The sequence below is a fragment of the Malus domestica genome, chromosome 16 (genome assembly GCF_042453785.1).
Source record: "Malus domestica chromosome 16, GDT2T_hap1".
In the NCBI taxonomy this organism is placed as follows: domain Eukaryota; kingdom Viridiplantae; phylum Streptophyta; class Magnoliopsida; order Rosales; family Rosaceae; genus Malus; species Malus domestica.
In genome coordinates this window covers 19,075,464-19,094,283 of record NC_091676.1, presented here as the reverse complement: position 1 = coordinate 19,094,283, position 18,820 = coordinate 19,075,464, and the positions used below count along the sequence as shown (strand labels likewise).

The 18,820-nt window shown below is 35.3% G+C and overlaps 2 protein-coding genes across 3 annotated transcripts; both read left to right on the top strand.

Moving 5' to 3' along the window:
* On the top strand, positions 1–2,215 carry LOC103409289 (cellulose synthase-like protein G2). Its single transcript, XM_070815992.1, has 5 exons — positions 1–147; positions 191–261; positions 579–678; positions 1,183–1,480; positions 1,776–2,215. The coding sequence occupies exons 1-5, from the start codon at positions 1–3 to the stop codon at positions 2,162–2,164; spliced, it is 1,005 nt and encodes a 334-aa protein (XP_070672093.1). The 3' UTR covers positions 2,165–2,215.
* A 13,016-nt stretch (positions 2,216–15,231) lies between these two features.
* Positions 15,232–16,582, top strand: LOC103436145 (transcriptional regulator SUPERMAN-like). 2 transcript variants are annotated; one of them, XM_008374571.4, is made up of 2 exons: positions 15,232–15,464; positions 15,592–16,582. In XM_008374571.4, the coding sequence occupies exon 2, from the start codon at positions 15,627–15,629 to the stop codon at positions 16,338–16,340; it is 714 nt and encodes a 237-aa protein (XP_008372793.3). In that variant the 5' UTR covers positions 15,232–15,464; positions 15,592–15,626; the 3' UTR covers positions 16,341–16,582. The 2 variants fall into 2 exon arrangements, with proteins under 2 accessions (XP_008372793.3, NP_001315869.1); NM_001328940.1 differs by lacking the exon at positions 15,232–15,464 and having other exon boundaries at positions 15,627–16,340.
* The last annotated feature ends 2,238 nt before the right edge of the window (positions 16,583–18,820 follow it).

Here is an 18,820-nt window from a genome sequence, read left to right as displayed (position 1 = left end):
ATGGAGGAGTACTCGGAGGACAACCTCATTTCGAAAACTGAGAGGTTTCTCTCCCAGTCAGTGCTGAAAATTTTCAAGGAGTCGCTCAGAGCTCTCAAGTCATGTGAGCGAGTTGCGCCTCTGGCGGAGAATTTGGGGTTCTTCTTGGTTTGTGGTTTGATCTACTTTTGTGGTTTAATTGTTGTGGAAGATGATGGTGGTCGGGTCTGTGTCCTGGGGAGGGCAAGGGATGTGCGACGGTGGTGAGGGAGGGCACAATGGGTAAGAAAAATGGAATCCTCACTTCCTAAATCCTCCGGAATCCAAATACCATCTAATTGTTACGAGTCCAATTCCTCCAAATTTCGGAATTGGATTCCAAAATTGGTGTGGGACCCACTAAATTTTGATTACCTCAAATTTGGTAAACACCAGAGTATTCCGTAATCAGAATTCAAATCCGTTTTGTGATGCCGATTACCCTTACGTAAACGTGCCATTAAGGACCAAACTTTACATTAATCAATTATATGTCATATGTACAAATGCATATAATAATCTTTGACTAGAATTGGTCTTGACAACTTGTATATAAATAGGTGCTATGGAAAGGTTATGATGGGCTTGGAGGGCCATGCGTGTCTGGTACTGGCTACTACATCAAGAGGGTGTCCTTATGTGAAAGTTCCATTAGTGAAGGTAAATACAAATTCACTTAATGAAATACCTTAATTTGGTTTAATAAGCATATATATTAAAATTATGAACTTGTCTGTAATATATGCGTTCATACGTTCACTAAATTAGTTTCACTATTGAATGATCAGCCGGGGAAGCAATGAAACTTAGACAATGTTATGGTCCATCCAATGAGTTCATCAAATCCCTCCGCCAAATCAACAAGCCTGATCATATGTTCATCCAGAGAAATAATGCACAGCCAAATGAAACCTAACTACTAGCCTCTTGTGCTTATGAAGATGGCACCAAATGGGGTAAAGAGGCGAGTACAATTAATCTATTGAAACCTTAATTATTTCGAAAAAATGAACTATGCCAATGTCAGTCAATTGTGAGAAGTTGATACGTGTCAGTCCTACAATGTATCAAGAGCTTGTAGTAACCGGCATGGGAGGTGACTGAGCCTAGCATTCCTCCAACTTTATGCTAATGGTGATCTTCTTTTATTTGTGGCATGCAAAGCTTGGATTTCATTTACATTGCGAAGGTTGGATTTCAGTATATTGTGATCCAAAAAGGCCACAATTCTTGGGCAGTGGCACCACCAATTTGGATGAGTTTTTGGTCCAAGGGACAAGATGGTCCTCTGGCTTGGTTGATGTTGCTATCTCCAAGTTTAGTCCTCTTATATATGGCCCTCTCAAAACGCCCACTTTTCTTCACAGCATGTGTTATGCAGAACTTGCCCTTTTCCCAATTTTCTATTTCTTGTCGCTCTGGGGCTTTGCTACCATTCCTCAACTCTGCCTACCCTCAGGTAATTTTCTCTCATTATACCTATATTTTTTTTACAAGTTTCTTTAAAAATTCTTTTGTATAAATTATTCAAAATATATAATTACTTCCACTATCGAGGGAAATGTTCACTTGCTTTATGTTCTTAAGATTGAAACTGAGCCATTTACTATGGTTGATCATGAACACATGTGTGGTAAAAAATTCAAACTCACAGTATGTCGATAATATAAGTATTTGTATAGTATATAAGAAAGCATTACCCACTTAATTTGTTGTTATACAACTTTAGTAGAAGGATTTTGACATGATAGTATGACGGTCTTGTTCTTTGCAGGTCTCAAATACTTATTTCATTGTATTTTCGTTCATATTCCTATCATCTCATTCTAAACATTTATACGAGGTGCTAGCAACGGGGTCAACATTTCGACATTGGGTAAATGAGCAGAGGATATGGATGATGAAGTCAGTCACATCCCATTTATATGGTAGCGTGGATGCTTTCATGAAGAAACTTGGTATGAGAGCAGCCGGTTTTTTTCCAACGAATAAAGTGGACGACGTCGAACAACTCAAGCATTACAATATGGGAGTATTTGATTTCCAAACATCACTACTATTTCTTGCTCCAATGGTTGCCCTAGTCATCTTGAACATGGCATCGTTTGCTGTGGGGATTGCTAGAGGGATCTTTGTGGGGGAGTAGGACAAGATGTTCTTACAACATTTCATACCCTTATATGTCATAGTAATGAACTACCCTACCATTGAAGGAATGCTTATGAGGAAAGACAAAAGAAGCATTCCACTATCTGTTACCCTACTATGTGCCCTCATTTTCTATTTTTTTGGTTCTATTATTTTCATGTAGCAAGGACATGGCCTATATATGTATCCATTATATACATACATTTTTACTATTAAATGTAGGGGTGTGTAAAAGATGTACTCTTATTTTTTGTTGTCTAAAAATTCTACTATTTACCACTTGATATTATAGTCTAGTGGTATTCCTCTTCACTTGTAAGTGAGAGATCTTCGATTCAATTCTCGCCAAAGGTGAATTTGAATGAAATTATTGTTAGCTCATTATGAGGTTAAGTCCATCCATTATCCTTCACCCTCCAAAAGAATAGGAATGCACGAGTGGAGCCATAATTTGGAAGAAAGAAATGTCACCATTAAATTCTTTGATAGTGATCGAAGCAACGTTACCCTAAACTAAGCCCTAAACTAAGCCCAATAAGTTTCGGCTGCAACATTAATAAGTAAGAAGATGTACCTCCATGGTCCAAGTCCACAATACTTCTGGACCTCTCATGTTGAGCTACCACCTATGTGTATTCTTATTTGCTTTTTATTTATTTATTTATTTTTAATTTACGCAATTTGATGATCATAAATAAAGTGGGTTTGTGAAAAAATTAAAAAGGTATGTGAAATCACATCTCCAAATTTAAAGAGGGCTAAATGTTGTGAATTTCATCATGTTTAAGTTGGCTTTGTTACAATTTTATAAGAGCTCAACTTGGTTGGCTCGTTTATTTTTTAGCCGATCTCAAGTGGGGTAAAAATGAAAAGTCAAACACGAGCTAATTTACAACATTGAGATGGTCTTCTTGTATTACATTTTCATCAAGCTTCTTATTAACGAGCGACTCACATGCTTTACGAGTTGTGCATGTCTAAGTCAAGCTTGGCTTGTTTCTTAAACAAGTTGAATGCTAAATATAGAAAGAAAAGTTAACGTGTTTAAGTTTTAATCATTGTCTTCATAATCTAGTATGCATTACCTCTCTTGATGTTCAAATCATAACAGTTGCAGATTTATGATTTGAAGATTGGTGGTTGCAGTGTTAAAGATCTAAGTCTTTTATTAGAAATAGAGCTCGAAGCATGCAAATTTTTTTTCAGTTTATTCATTAAGGCATTTCATTGAACAATTGTCGTCAGCCATACCATTTTATGCACATGTCAACAAATATCAACATATGCCAAATCAATATGATGAGTGCTATCGATAGAATTTGTCGAGTGCTCTCGACTCAACCTGCTGAGTGCTGCCAAAATATGCTTGGAATGCATTACTTCAAACACTTGTTGGGCACAAACGGGACCCATACCAAGCATTTGAAAAGTTCTTGAAAGACCTTCACATGCGTATTTTCAGGACTCTAGGTGGTCTTAAGACCACCTTGGTTCCAATGTGCATCTGTCACTGATTCATAGTAATACTTTTTACCACTTAATCACTTTTCTAGTTGTACTTCTTTCTACCGACTCCAAAAATAATTTTTTTACTACTGAAAAATATATGAGATCGAACTTAGAATATGGGTGACACAAAATTTAATCACAACTTTAATCAACTCACCCAATGACGCTAAGACTCCACTCTTGATGCCTTAGTATCCAACACTTCAAATATTTGCATCACAAAATAAAGGTCAAGATTGTTTTTGAGAAGAAGAAAATTGTTAAGATTGTCAATTGCCTTTGTTCCCATGAAAATGTTGAGATGGCAAACTACTAAATGGACCAATCTTAATTACCATAAACCCCTCTAACAACATAATCAAGATTATATTTAAGTAACAAAATTATAGGGCGATTTGATAATTTCACCCCCAACTGCAATAGAAAAGTCCCAAAAAAGCAGATAGCAGTAGACACTTACATGCATCATCCCAAAGCTACATTCACCAACAAACCTTTCACAAGATTACTCCTTAAAACCCAACTTTTCTTTCTCCCTCAGAATACATTCATCTTTACCATCAAAACCCACTTCCCAAAAATCCCAAAAGCTCATTTTCGATCCTTTAAGATTTCATTATTTTCGTCTCCAATGGCAACTTCCTCCTCTTCCCGCCAAAGAAACCCCAAAAACCAAAAAGGTCTAATTTTTATTAGACCCTGCATCCTACTAAATCATTGCTGAAATTGGATATGGAAGTAGCTTTGTCGTCCACAAGGCCGTCTCCACCGCCATGAATTCTATTATCGTCGCCATCAAGTCCATCTCGACCAATCCTGGGCCCATTTTGCCTGTACTAAGACTCCATTTCTTCTTTCCCACCCCAAAATTCTTTCTATGCATTGATCATTAACCATCGACCACCGTCTTTGGATGGTTAAGTCGTCCATATCCGTTAGTTCTCTACAATCCATAATCTTTTCTGCTTTACCAGAAAGATTACTAGAGCCCTACATTGCTATCGTTCTCAAAAAACGTTAAACGTCATGTCGTATCTTCAAAATTAGGGCCATTTCCACATAGACATCAAGACCAAAAATTTATTGATTGATTCTGATGGGTCCGTGTAGCTCGCCGATTTTGGGGTCTCTGCTTTTGGTTACGAGGCCAATTCAATTGCAGAGTCGTCTACTTGGCTAACTGACATCGCTAGAACACTATACTAGATGGAATTTGAGGTGATATATTTGCACAATGGGAATCAAAACAATGAGGATATTTGGTGTTTAGGATCACGGCGCTGGAATTGCCTTGTGGCAGCCTTCCGCTGTCTAACCTTCTGCCGTCAAAGTCTCTACTTTTGAAGATAACTAAAAGGTTCTGGTTTTCAGATTATGAAACCCATAACAAAGCTTTCAAGAACAAGAAGTTTTCTGAGGCTTTCAAAGACTTGGTGGGTTCTTGCCTCAATCAAGACCAGGGGAAGAGATCGATGGCAGAGAGATTGCTGAGGAACTTGTTTTTCATAAACTGCAGGGGAGGAGATTCTTTAATGATGAATGTGCTTCTGGGTTTGCCGAGTGTTGAAGAGAGGTTCAAGAAGAAGATGAAGATGATGAAGGGGAGCTGGTGAGGCTAAGGGCTAGGGATATGAGAATTAGCAGGGGAAAGTTCAATGAGGATGAGTTTGATATTGACTCGGTTTTTCCAACTGAATCTTCCTGCAGCGATTTGTTTTTTTTTCTTTTCGCTTGAGTCATTCAGCGGTTCAATTGTGAAAATGGTAAGATTTGGTGGGGAAACCGTCACTCAACCGAGTTCACCAAGTGGAGCTTGGGAGGACAAGGGCTATATGGGTGTTGATAGTGAGAGTGTGGGTGAGTCGAGCAATATTATCAAATGAGTTGTTGAATGGAAGCTTTAGCCATGATGGGTGGGGAGAGTGAGACTTGGGGGTGAGATAGGAGGAGTTGAGAGTGGGGAAGCCAGATTGGGTGATCTTTGTGGTAATGTTGGTGGGATATGAGGACTTGAAAGGGAAATGATGGTGCTATGATTGGTGACATTGAAAATGAGCTTAGGAGAGCAGAGGCAGAATTTGATGAATTTGGTTAGGGTGTTGGGAAGAGGGTAGGAAGGAGGTTGGGAGGTGAGCAGAGAGGAGCAAATGAGGCAAGAGATTCCTGCAGCGATTTGTTTTTTTTTTTTCGCTTGAGTCATTCAACGGTTCAGTTGTGAAAATGGTAAGATTTGGTGGGGAAATTGTCACTCAACCGAGTTCACCAAGTGGAGCTTGGGAGGACAAGGGCTATATGGGTGTTGATAGTGAGAGTGTGGGTGAGTCGAGCAATGTCATCAAATGAGTTGTTGAAGGGAAGCTTTAGCCATGATGGGTGGGGAGAGTGAGACTTGGGTGTGAGATAGGAGGAGTTGAAAGTGGGGAAGCCACATTGGGTGATCTTTGTGGTAATGTTGGTGGGATATGAGGACTTGAAAGGGAAATGATGGTGCTATGATTGGTGACATTGAAAATGAGCTTAGGAGAGCAGAGGCAGAATTTGATGAATCTGGTTAGGGTGTTGGGAAGAGGGTAGGAAGGAGGATGGGAGGTGAGCAGAGAGGAGCAAATGAGGCAAGAGATTGATAGGCTGAGGACAGAGATGGACAATGAGAGGGAAAATAATTTCCGTTGGAAATGGAATTGGGATTTTTCATGATTCAAATTTCTACTGAAAACATTGATGTCACTGCTACTAAAATTGTTCTTTTTGTATATGGATTAGAAATTGCTTCATGCTCAAGAATGTTTTCTTAAAAAATACAGAAATATATATATATATATATATATATATAATTTTTATTTTTTTTCACAAACGATATCATCTACACTACGGGAGAGAAGGTATGCTTAGCCTTACAATGAGCTAGCCATAATGTGGTTCAAGTTCGCCTTTGGCGAGAATCGAACCTAAGACCTTTCACTTACAAGTGAAGAGGAATACGACTAGACTGTAGTACTGAGTGGCATAGGGAAATATTAGTAATATGTTCTTGAAACGAAATATATGCTACATAAGTCATGATTTTCATAATTGGTTTAAGGCTTGGTGTTATTTCTTAAATTCTATTTTGTTTTGCAAGATATGATAGTTAATATTTTAGAAAATTTGGTTTAGGTAAATAAATAATTTCATATTCGGGCATATGTCGATGATAACATGTGTTTTGTTGTGTTTAGGAATTTAGTTTTAATTAGCACAAGTGAAACTAGCTTTGGGTTGAAGCTTGGATCCTCTGTTTTCTCCTTGTTATTACTTTAGGTTGTAAATGAAACAACTTTGTTTTTTGGCCTTCTAGTGGAACTAACTAGAGAAACAAGGAGAAGAAAAATGCCAAATGGATCAATTGACTGGGTTGGTGCCATAAGTGAGCCTTTTGACACTCAATGACTTTTGTCTATATGACTATGAACTTCATATGCAATTGAGCCAGTCGAAAAGAAAACTCTAAGTCGATTTATTTTGGGGTGTGATATCCACACACCCTTTTTTACTTATTCCACACCTTTTTAGTTTTCGGCCGTCGGATCGGAAGAATTGAAAAAGATCAATGGACATAAATTAACAAAGGGTGTGTGAGAAGTAAAAAGAGGTGTGTGGATAGCACACCCCTTTATTTTCTCAACAAGAACATGGTAAAAAATTTAACTTTATAGCCACAACAATTTTTTTTTACAAACTTTTGTTTTGTTATTTTGTTTTGTTTTCTTGTCGAGCATTGAATCTTAAACAAATTGACACTAAAATGCCCAAGATTTCACTATTTGACATGAAATCCACACAACAATCTTACTTATATTATGTGTGACATTTTTTTGCGAGTAACACATGGAAAATTTTTGATGGAAACAAAGGAGAGAAAGCATGATATCATACTCTTAGAGCAATTTCACCTAGGGGTGGGCAAACGGGTCTAGGACCCGCGGGGTGGGGCGGGTATAGGCAGGTCCGAATTTAGTAGAAAAGAAACGGGATGGGGTGGGGTGGGTCCAAAATTTTAGTATCTCGAAGCCCCGGACCGATCCGTTTATAACATACCAAAAGGCATATTTAAGCTTCAGCATCCACCATTTCTCTCAATCCCTCCCTTATTTCTACAACTCTCTCCTTCCTTCAAACTTTCTCACACATGCCACAGACCTTTGCACTCAAGACCTTCAAATTTCACTTGGACCCGACCCCCAAAGGTAAATTTTAGTCTCATCCTTCTTCGATTTTGTTTCTAATGTTTAGATTAAGAAAAAAAATTGAAGGACAATGTCTCTTGCATGTTGTTATCTGTGTAGGGATCTTGCAATCGAAGGTATAAACCCAGATCCCTTTTGTTGATTTTGAAAAGGAACTAGAGACAAAGTGGAACCCATTGATTTTGAGTCTAATATTGAAATGGTATAAACCTAGATCCCTCTGTTGATTTTGGATAAATGGTGCCATGATTTTATATGTATGGATCCACGGGTCCAGAAATTTGTTGTCTCAAAAAATTTGTTGAATCAAATGATGCCTGAATCATTTTGGTCCCCAAAAGCTTTGTTCTCTATCTTATCGGTGAGTCCATGATTTTATGTGCATGCATCCATAACTCTACAGATTTATTGATATGCCTTGCAGTAGCAGTGAGGTTCGTCGTGGTGGTTTGCCTCAGTGCTTAAGTGCAACAAAGCAGAGAGAAGGAGGTCAAGAAAGTTCAAATTTTGCCCTTGTTTCTGGTCCAACAAATGAGTGGTGGTGGATGGATGGTGTTGAACCTCGCGTTGGGATGGTAAAAATTCAGATTTTTTTTTCCAAAAAAAAAAAAGAAAGACCCGTGGACTCGGCTTGAACCGGCCCGTTTCAAACGGGCCATGTTAGGTCAAGTTCCTGTATTAAAATTTGTTGTACCTCCCTCCCGGCCCAGTCCTTTTCGTTTAAACCCGGGTCCGGTCTGGTCCCTTTAAATTTTGGCCTGGCCTAGCCCGTGCCCAACCCTAATTTCACCCATTGCCAAAGGACAAGGGCAAGGGATTCTCAATTTCCCTTTAACCTAAAAACTTCCTCAAGTGACCAAAATGTGTGAGGGTAAGTGGTGGCCAGGCCAAGTGCGACCCAATGCTCATGCAAGAATTGTCCGGTCTTCCGCTTGCTTGCAAGAATTGCCCAACCAAATGACCTTAGCCACATTTGCTATTTTTTTGTGTCTGGTGCGCGTAGAGAGAGTAGGTCATCATTTGTTGTCGTGGGCCCCAACTTGTAAAAGAAACCTAGTCCCCCCAACGGCTATGCACGTAACATTCAAAGGGACCATTAGATTTGAAACGTTTATAAGATTCAATGGCCGAATTTAAATCAAGTTAAAATTTAAAAATTTAAAAAATTTGAATAAAAGTTTTTAAAAATGAGAAAAAAATAAAGAAAATTCAGAAGAAAAAAAATTCAAAAACATATTTCTAAAAGCACAAAAAAATGCTTTGCAATTTCACAGTTTATTTGACGTTCATTGAAAAGAGTTTACAAAAATTATTAAATAACTTTTAGGGTTGTAATACATTTAATAATGCATTAAAAAGAAAAATTTATTTTTTGATTAGTGATCATCCTTGTTCTTACCCAACAAGTGGAGTTGTACAAAGGCAATTACTTTTCAAAGTGAATAATAAAGGCAACCAATGCCATTGCCCTTACCTTTGCCCTTTCCCAACTGGTGTAATTGCTCTAATAGCATGCTAGCTAAAATGTTAAAAATCCAAGCCAAACCAATTAGCAAACATTTAGTACTACGGTCTAGGTATTCCTCTTCACTTGTAAGTGAGAGGTTTTAGGTTCGATTCTCATCAAATGTGAATTTGAATTACATTATTGCTAACCCATTGTGAGTCTAAGTCCACCATCCCTCCTCCTCAGTGTAGATAATATCGATTGTTCAAAAAAAAAAAAAAAAAAAAAACCAAACCAATTAGCAACGGGTGGAGATGCCCATAATCTTTTAAGCTCTTCTGCCAAACTTTCCTTTTTTGACATAAGATAATAATCATGCTAGACTTCTATATTTCGATGTGGAAAACTCTCGAAACATAATAACACTAGTACATTCTGAAAAAAAAATTAAAACAAGGCACTCTTTACCGGTTTATCCCACCTTTAAATTGTAGGATAGAAAGGCTTTCCTCCCTTCTATAAAACGTCCTCGCCTCCATTAAAAATGATTCATCTTTTACGACCATTTTACCTTACGCAAAAGCTTTGTAAAATGTGGTTTCCGTTGGTTATCGGAAAAGTATGCACAACCGAATTGAAAATTATTCTTAACCAAGTTCAAATTAACTAAAGCAATAAATGTATGATTTACTTGTGTTAATTGGGAACCATGGTTCATCAATTTTCTTGTTTATTTAACAAATTTTCCTAGATATATCACAGTTTTGACACACACACACGAGAAATTTTTCAGTGTGACCGGTACACGGGGTGGTACACCACGTGTCACTACAAATAGTGGGATATTGTGTTAAAAAGTTAATAACTTAAAAAATAAAATTTCCACCACTTATATAAAAACACGTGATATACTTCTGTGTTCCGGTCACAATGAAAAATTTCTCCACACAGATCGTGTGATGGGAGGTTTTCTTTTTCCTGGTTTTTCTTGGCTTTATTGAGACAAGAGAGGCCGGTCCAAGGATTTCAACTTTGATGAGACAGCAATCAATGGAGAACCCTGTAATTTGATGACTGACAAATATATCATTAAGCTCCAATAGGCCTCTATATTTATAGTCATCGTTTCGTCTGTTTCTCATTGTCCCTAATGCATAAACATGGTAATTATCAATAACAAAATCCCCATTAGTTATTGCAGCAGACAAAGATTTCATCGGCTATGCTGCTTGCACGGTACAAATATTAATATATTTGTACTGTTTCAAGAAAAAAATAAAACTATGAGTGGAACAGACGGCACCAGTGTGCACACTGCGGGTAAACCCTGCCACTCAGGCTCTAGAACCTTAGAACAATCACAAACCGTGTTTAGCATTCAATGGACTCACCTAATTGGCCAATGGGTATTTTACTAAATCTCTGAATTTTTGGTAGGATCTTTTGGCTGTGTGGGTTTTCTGATAAAACTTTCACTCCTTTTTTACCACAAAATGCAAAGACGCAATCTGCGTACACTCAGATTTCTTTTCTTTTGAGACATTGAGAGTGTGTAAACCAATGCATTCACTTATCTTTGAAAACACACACACACACACACACATATATATATATATTATACTTAAAAGTATCCGGTAACGACATATAAAGCAGTTTAGCAACTCGACCTACTACTTATCAGCCATATGCAATGTAACATGCGCGCGTAATTGGAAAATAAAACAAGAGTTCAAGAAAATATGGAAGGTATATATATAGAAGTGGAAAGAAACCTTAATTTATTTTCCGATTGAAAGAAATTTTATCTGGCACTAGTAATACGACAAACTAATGATATTCTTGTGTAGTTGTAAATGAGATGTTTAAGACTAGACTCATCTGAAGGTGAATTCAATACAAGATTATTATGATTGACTAATTGTGTATCTTCTTGACAGTACTAAGATTATACAGAATGTGTAGAAGATCTCAAGGAAGAAGAAAAATATACATGAAGAAAACTTAGATAAGAAGAAGGAGAATCCTGTATATTCCATTCATGAATGGTTAATTTGTTACAAAATGAGCTCAATCCACTCTTTTATACGAGCATAACTGCCTCTCTTACACTCTGAGCTAAACTAACCAATTTTATCCAATACTAGTAAGGACATCGCAATCTTAATACAATCTCACCTATATTAATGATGACATGGCACTCCTTATCAGTCAATGTAGGTCAACATTAGCCAAAATTTCCCGTCCCTTGGTGTAGAATATTATTACATATATGGTTTTTTTTACGAAAAAAAGTTAAAAATTCTTCTCAAGCTATTATGCATAAATAAATAGCACGAAGGAATGAAACTACAATGTTCCATTAAATTTAGACGAAATTAGGTTTTCATCCTTCCTTTTGCTACTTCACTGATTAAAATCATATTTCTTTTCAATTTTTGATCAAGGTCCTTGGGTATTAATAACATCATTAATTATTTTAATAATAATGTATATTTTTTATTTCTAAATATATTCATTTAATTTTAAAAATGTTACAATTAGTATATTTATTTTTATGACTAAAATTTTTATCATATATTTTTAGTTTTAGTTTGTACCCATTTTTAATTTGTAATTTTTTTTTATTTTTACCAATTTTCTTTTCAATTTTAATTTGTACCCATATATTCATTTCTTTTTGTGCCCATATTTTTTTAAAGTTTATTAGTATTTGTACACATATATTTTTTTTATTTGTACTTTTTATTTTGCTAAATGTACCCATGCTAATTATATGTACCCATTCATGTAAAACTTTTTAATCTTAAAATGTACTCATTCTTAAATATACCTATTTGTTATATGTAAAATGTACCATTTTTTTATATGAAATCTATTCATTTTTTTTCTAATCCATTTTTAAACTTATATGGGTACATTCTTTTTTCTTTGATTTTAAAATGTATCAATGTCAAGTTTAATCGAAGAAATTTACTAATGTTATTAAGCCTAATATCTTTTTTTTTTTTTTTGTGATTTTGAAGAATGTACCCAACACACACACACACACACACAATAGTATATTTATATTTTAATATTTTTGATCCCACAAATTATGGCTTTTTATTTAAAATCTCATTTATATAAACAACTAAAATTTCTAATTTTTAATTTAAAAAATATAGTAATGTACATAGAAATAAATTAGCACATTAATTTCAGGGACCTCGATAAAAAATTAAAAATCAACAAGGTTTCAATCAAAGAATATTCATAATTAAGGATCACATCCAAAGTTTCCCTTAAATTTACGAGTGATGTTAAAGGTACCACACTTTTTACGCACATTTTTAGTGAATCGTTTCATAAGATAAGTGACACACCCCGTCCCGAAGGAGGGCATGCTGGCCGTCACGTTTAAGGTTATTTTCGTACTTTCACGTCCTCGGAATTTATAATTCCGGGACGGGCTGTGACAATAAGTATGGTATGTATGTGTTAAATGATTGGGAAATTCTACAATTCTCTTCGAAAAAGGGTACTACTCTTTGTTTTAATAAAATTACATTATAATCGTTCAAGTTTAATTACTATCCAAAGCATAATAATGGTAATCTTATAGAATGATATTGTTTACGACACTGGTGACAAATTATTACACCATGAACATCTTGTTACAATACAGACATAAGTTATTGTTAATGGATGTCATGAAACTACCTATCAGGCCCGGCCCAAGCCCAGTGCTAGCAGGGCGACCGTTCGGGGCCCAAAATAATTGGGGGCACCAAAATTATTAGGGTGGTATATTTATATATGTTTTCATAAGAGTATGATTTATAAATTTGGTTCAATGACAAAGAAAGTTTAACTAGAACAGGTGGTTTTGTTGTTTGAAATTAATGAGGAGGTCTTGGGTTCAAAACACTATTTGTGATTATTTACCTTTTAATTTTTACAAATTTATTTTCATAAGAGTATAAATATATAAAATTTGGCTAAATGATGAAGAAGTTTAATTAGAATCAATGGTTTTTGTTGTTTAAAATTAACGAGAGTCCCTAAGTTCGAAATGCTAAGTGCATGTTTATTCTTTTCAATTTTTGTGAATTTTTGTTTGGTTGTTAATTTATTTTTAATTAGTAGCTAGTAGCTATGTGGGTTGTTATTTTTAAACATTTGTTCCAATTCAAGTCTAATCTTCAACAAAGAGTAATGTGTTGAACAAATTTTTAGATCAAATTTGCAAATCATATGATATGTTATCAAAAAGTTTAATTTAGTACCCATTTATTACTTCTACATATCAATTAAAGACTCAAAAACATCATTATTTTTTTAATCCTATATTGACAAGGTTAGTAAATAAGACAAAACAACTCACGATTTATACAAAAACACTTCAAAATTTCAGATGGAAAATAAACTCATATCTATCTACTTGTAAACTAGGAGTTTTTTTTGTTTCCTTCTCACAATATATACAAAATAAATTAGTTTTTCTGTGTTTCTTAATTATTAAGTTTGAAGTGATTTTCAAAGTATAATTTTATCGATGTCTTACATGTGAAAACAAATAATTTTCTTATATAAAGTGATGGCACATTTTTTAGCGTCGCCCTGAGCCTAAAAAATCTCTAGACCGGCCGTGCTACCTATTATCATTATTCACTTTTGAGCTCCATACCTCTAGATATAACGGTGCTATAACAAGATGTTGATATTCAACATCTGAACTACAATAAATTTAAGTTATTGTTAGTGAATGAATCATATTATGGGAGAAGTACAGTACCTATGTGCTTAATGATGGTAAGGTAAATAATAACACAGAATAACATTACTGTTACTGTAGTAAGGTTTGCTTTTTCCTTGTTTTTTATGTTATAGACGTCATATTACACTATCAAGATAAGATATTATTTTTCATGAACGTAATCACTTACAAACACATCGTTGGATTAAAGTGCACCGATATTTTGTTTAGAGGGTACCATAAACTATCGTCTAATCTAATGAATAACATTAAAGAAAGGGATGTGATATCCACACACCCCTTTTTACTTCTCTCACACCTTTTTAATTTTCGGCCGTCGGATCGGATGAATTGAAGAAGATCAAATGACAGAAATTAACAAGGGTGTGGGAGAAGTAAAAAGGGGTGTGTGGATAGCACACCCCTAAAGAAATACCTTAACCGCACAAAGCATGCATGCAAATTATGGGAGTTAATTAAGAAACGTCTTAATAAAACAAGTAGTGAATGAGTCTCATAAATGACTAATGATGAATATTGGCTGAAAATTCATGCTTGTGAAATTAATGAGATCACACTTGTACACTCGTCCATTTCAACAAATTTTATACATATAACTGGAAATATGACATTTGCTTTTGTGGAAAATAGTGCATCTACCCTAGTTTCCCTGGATATATATATGCAAGGATGACCTAACATAATAAATTTAAGGGTAATGTTAAGGACACAAAATTTTTTAAACCAAATTCACAAATCAAATGATGTGGTTGTAGATGGTTGGATTATTAATTAAGTATTTATTAACATACTTGTTTCTTATTGATGACACATTATTTGATTTAAAAAATTTGATTTCTCTAGAATTATCCTAAATTTAAACTTCACCAATAATTAGAAGGTTCAGCTGATGATCAAAGATCAGTTTACCAATCTAATTATATTGTGCAATTTCTTTAGAGCTAATGCTCACAAATATCGAAGCTTGGGAATACGTTAATTAATGATATATTAATACACGATTATTATAATTAGAGTTTCTCAGCTACTGGCAAGTTACAATGAGACATGTACTGAAGCTCACGTACAAAGCCGATATATATGATAGTTGGATGCAAATGAATGGCATCCACAAAAACTGAGAGCTAGATTTGGCGAAAAGGTATAACCCTAGCAGACCGAGGTTCGACGTATAGTAAGTAGTGACCTAACATATGGGACACATTCAGGGGTACCCTCCAATCGGATTTTCAGTCTTTCGTTTACAAATTTGACGGCCTTTTATTCACACAAAAACTTTAATCACTGTTCTCTCTCTCTCTCTCTCTCTCTCTATGAGAGACTCAAACCCCAGTACTTCATGATAAGTTTTTTTTCTCAGGTAAATCACCTCCCTTTAATTTATTCTTCTTTTTATGTTTCAGTTTCTCTCTATTTTTCCATGAACGAACTTTCTGAGAGATTTTGTTTGGTCATCATGCTTTTTAACTTGATATGATTTGTGCTAGCTTGTTAGGTCTGACCGATTAATCAAAGGATACGCATGGAGAAAAAGAATTTGGTGAGCAACAGCTTGAAAGATCATGCTGGTATTGTCACCAGAACCATTAGGAGCAGCAAGACTACCTATGAAGAAGAAGATTACAATATTGATGGGTTTTCATGGCCCCCAAGGTTGTACACTTGTAGCTTCTGCAAGAGAGAATTTAGATCTGCTCAAGCTCTTGGTGGGCATATGAATGTTCACCGAAGAGACCGAGCCAGGCTCAAAGGCTCACCCCCAAGAGACGGTCAGTACACTAGCACTATTCTTAACCTTAGCCTCAACAAAGTGCCATACCCTAACCCTAATTTTTCATCAACATCATCACCAACCTCACCATCCTCCTTGATTTCACCATTTAGTAGCACATTACCCTCTTTGATATCACCATCAGCTCCTCCTTCACCTACTTTTTTGGTGCCATCTAGCGAAAATATGAAATGGGTTGTGGGAGACACCATTTTTAATCACCCTCGAAACCTCGAAGGCTCGGATCTTGGCACTAAAGTTAAGAAGAGTGAAAAATCATTTTGTGAAGTAGGAGATCGTCAACGTGATGGTTTCATTGGGGAAGAAGAACATGGGTGCATAAAGACTTTCAAGGCAGCTGATCATCCTCATCATCCGATTCTTAGGTTGGACTTGGAGATTGGTCTGCCTGGTGACTCAAATAAGGAGAACTTAGATTTGGAACTTCGATTGGGATACTCCTAGCTTTGATTTGGAGAACAAGATGAAAAAGGCACAACAATTAGAAGAGACGCTATTTGAATTTGAGATTATTATCAGTCCAGGCAGATTTGATGGAATTAATGTATGAATTTATGATGTTATCCCCGGGTGACTTAATTTATATAACTTATATTTTTATGTATTTGGCATGTAATTTTCTATTTTATTATTAGTACATCATATTCTAGATGAATTATTTATCAAATAAGCATAGTTTTCGTTAATATCTTGATTCAGAGGGGAAAATTAGCCTACCAGACAGAGAGTTTAATTGCAGTTGATGACTGAATTATATATGAGGTTTGACTACTGATGTCCCTTTCTTTTCCCTTTAGAAGGAAGGGGCAGTGAGTCATGAGTGAGGGAGTGAGAGAGATAGAGTCATCTAAGAATCTATGTTCTTTCTTCCTTATTTAAATTTTTTTGGTGATTTATAAATATATATAATTGTTGTTGGTTTGTGACACTTGTTAGGTTAACTGTAACTTAACAAGTGACAACACAACAGTTGGTTTAGTTGGGTTTAGTTGAATATCAGAGTGCGCAACGAATAAAACTAACAAAATAATAGGAATATTATTAAATAAAGGAGAATGCCGAAACAGCTACAAAACCCTAAGAAGCTACATTGTGACTAACTTACTCTATAGAGTTACAAAGTATCATATATATAGAAAACTAATATAACCCTAATAGGTAAGGAAACGAAACCCTAATACTAATGGGTAAGCCCAAAATACCAAACAATAAAATAAATCTAAATAATAATATTTTCCAACAGGTTTAACTATGTATGGGAAAGTAAAATGGTTCAGCTGAGGGCTTATCTTGGGATTATATATATTCTACTCCTGATGTTTTAATTATTTAAGAAAACGTACCTATAGAAGTACTCTTGAGGGATGTAAGACGTGGTTGTCATATACCCAACCTAGGTCACTTACAATCAATCTAACCACTTGCAACATTCCACACGATTACTAGAGAGAGAGAGAGGTGAACTAAAACATCATCTATCAGCTATACAAAGCATCACAATTACAGGTTTAATTGGTCTACCACTAATTTATATATGAAGAAGACTTGGAACTAAAACTTCACCTATCAGCTACGAATTAAGCACACTAATTTATTGCTACCCACGCATGATGTAAAATGGCATTGTTAAATAATTCTTGGGTTTTTTCTAATCTGACTCATCATGTTGAGCTTATGTGAAATGCTGGTTAAAGTGTTTAATTTGAAAATATACAATTCTAGCTTGAGTTTTCACTAAAATATGTTATCACATTTTAGCTAAAATCAACTTCTCTATTTTTCCTACCCCTTCTCTTTTTTTATTTATTTATAAATATTATCATTAAGGAGAGGGAGGAAGTTTTGAAACTATACATCGTACTCCACTCTCTAAAATCGGTATCTTGGATCTTCCAGCTTAGACCTTGTTGCTCAACTAGTTTGTTAGCCAGAAACCCAGCTCGAGATCCTCGGACCTACCTTAGGACTACCAACATAATATTCATACAAAAATGATCCTCACTTTAAAATTTTCAATGCTAAAATATGCTATTTGACTGCTCTTACATTCTATATATGTCCTCAATTTTGCAATTTGACCTCAAGAAGAATTTCATTTTTGAAGTCCCAAATAAAATGAAAACTTAAAACTTAAACCAGTTAGCAAAAAACTTTTAAACAGATTTTAGACAAGTATCTTGCATGTTTTTCAACTTTTTTTTTATTTTTTAAATAAAACAAAATTTTTAAATGGTTATCAAACGAGTCTCAACACTCCACCCAATTGGTATTGTGGAGCCAAAAATAATCACAAGGTGACACGTGGATTTTTAGTAGAAAATGACGAAACTACCATTGAGACACATTGGGATTCCTACATGCGAGCAGCAGAAAAAATGCTCCAAAAAAAGGTAACAATTCAAGATTCATCTCATCAAATCCCCTTTTGCAAGGTAACCTCCAAAATATTTACTCCAAAATTATGTTAATTGGTTAATTAATGGATTAATCCATTAAATATCAATTAATCATCCAATTAACCACAAAATACATCCACTTTAACCCCAAAGCTAGTTAAAGGCCGGCCATCCCCTTTGCTCTTTACCTTTTTTTATCTTTTCCCACTTTATTACCCAAATTCAGTTAGTCAATTAATTCTATAACCCCCCCCCCCATTTATTTCTTTCATGTTTAATTAAACCAAAAATTCAACCAAAAACCCATCAATTGGCTGGCCACTTCCTTTCTAAAGTGGACTAACCTAGCCCTATAAATAGGCTCTTATTTTCATCAAATACTCATTCCAATCCTCTTGCAAAAAATCCTAAATACTCTAAACACTCTTTCTCTCTAAAATTCTAATTTTGGCATCGGAGGTTCTTCGGCCAAAGCCCCCCCCCATTCATCGTGGGCGCGTGAGGCTTTTGGCTTTAACCTAAGGTGCT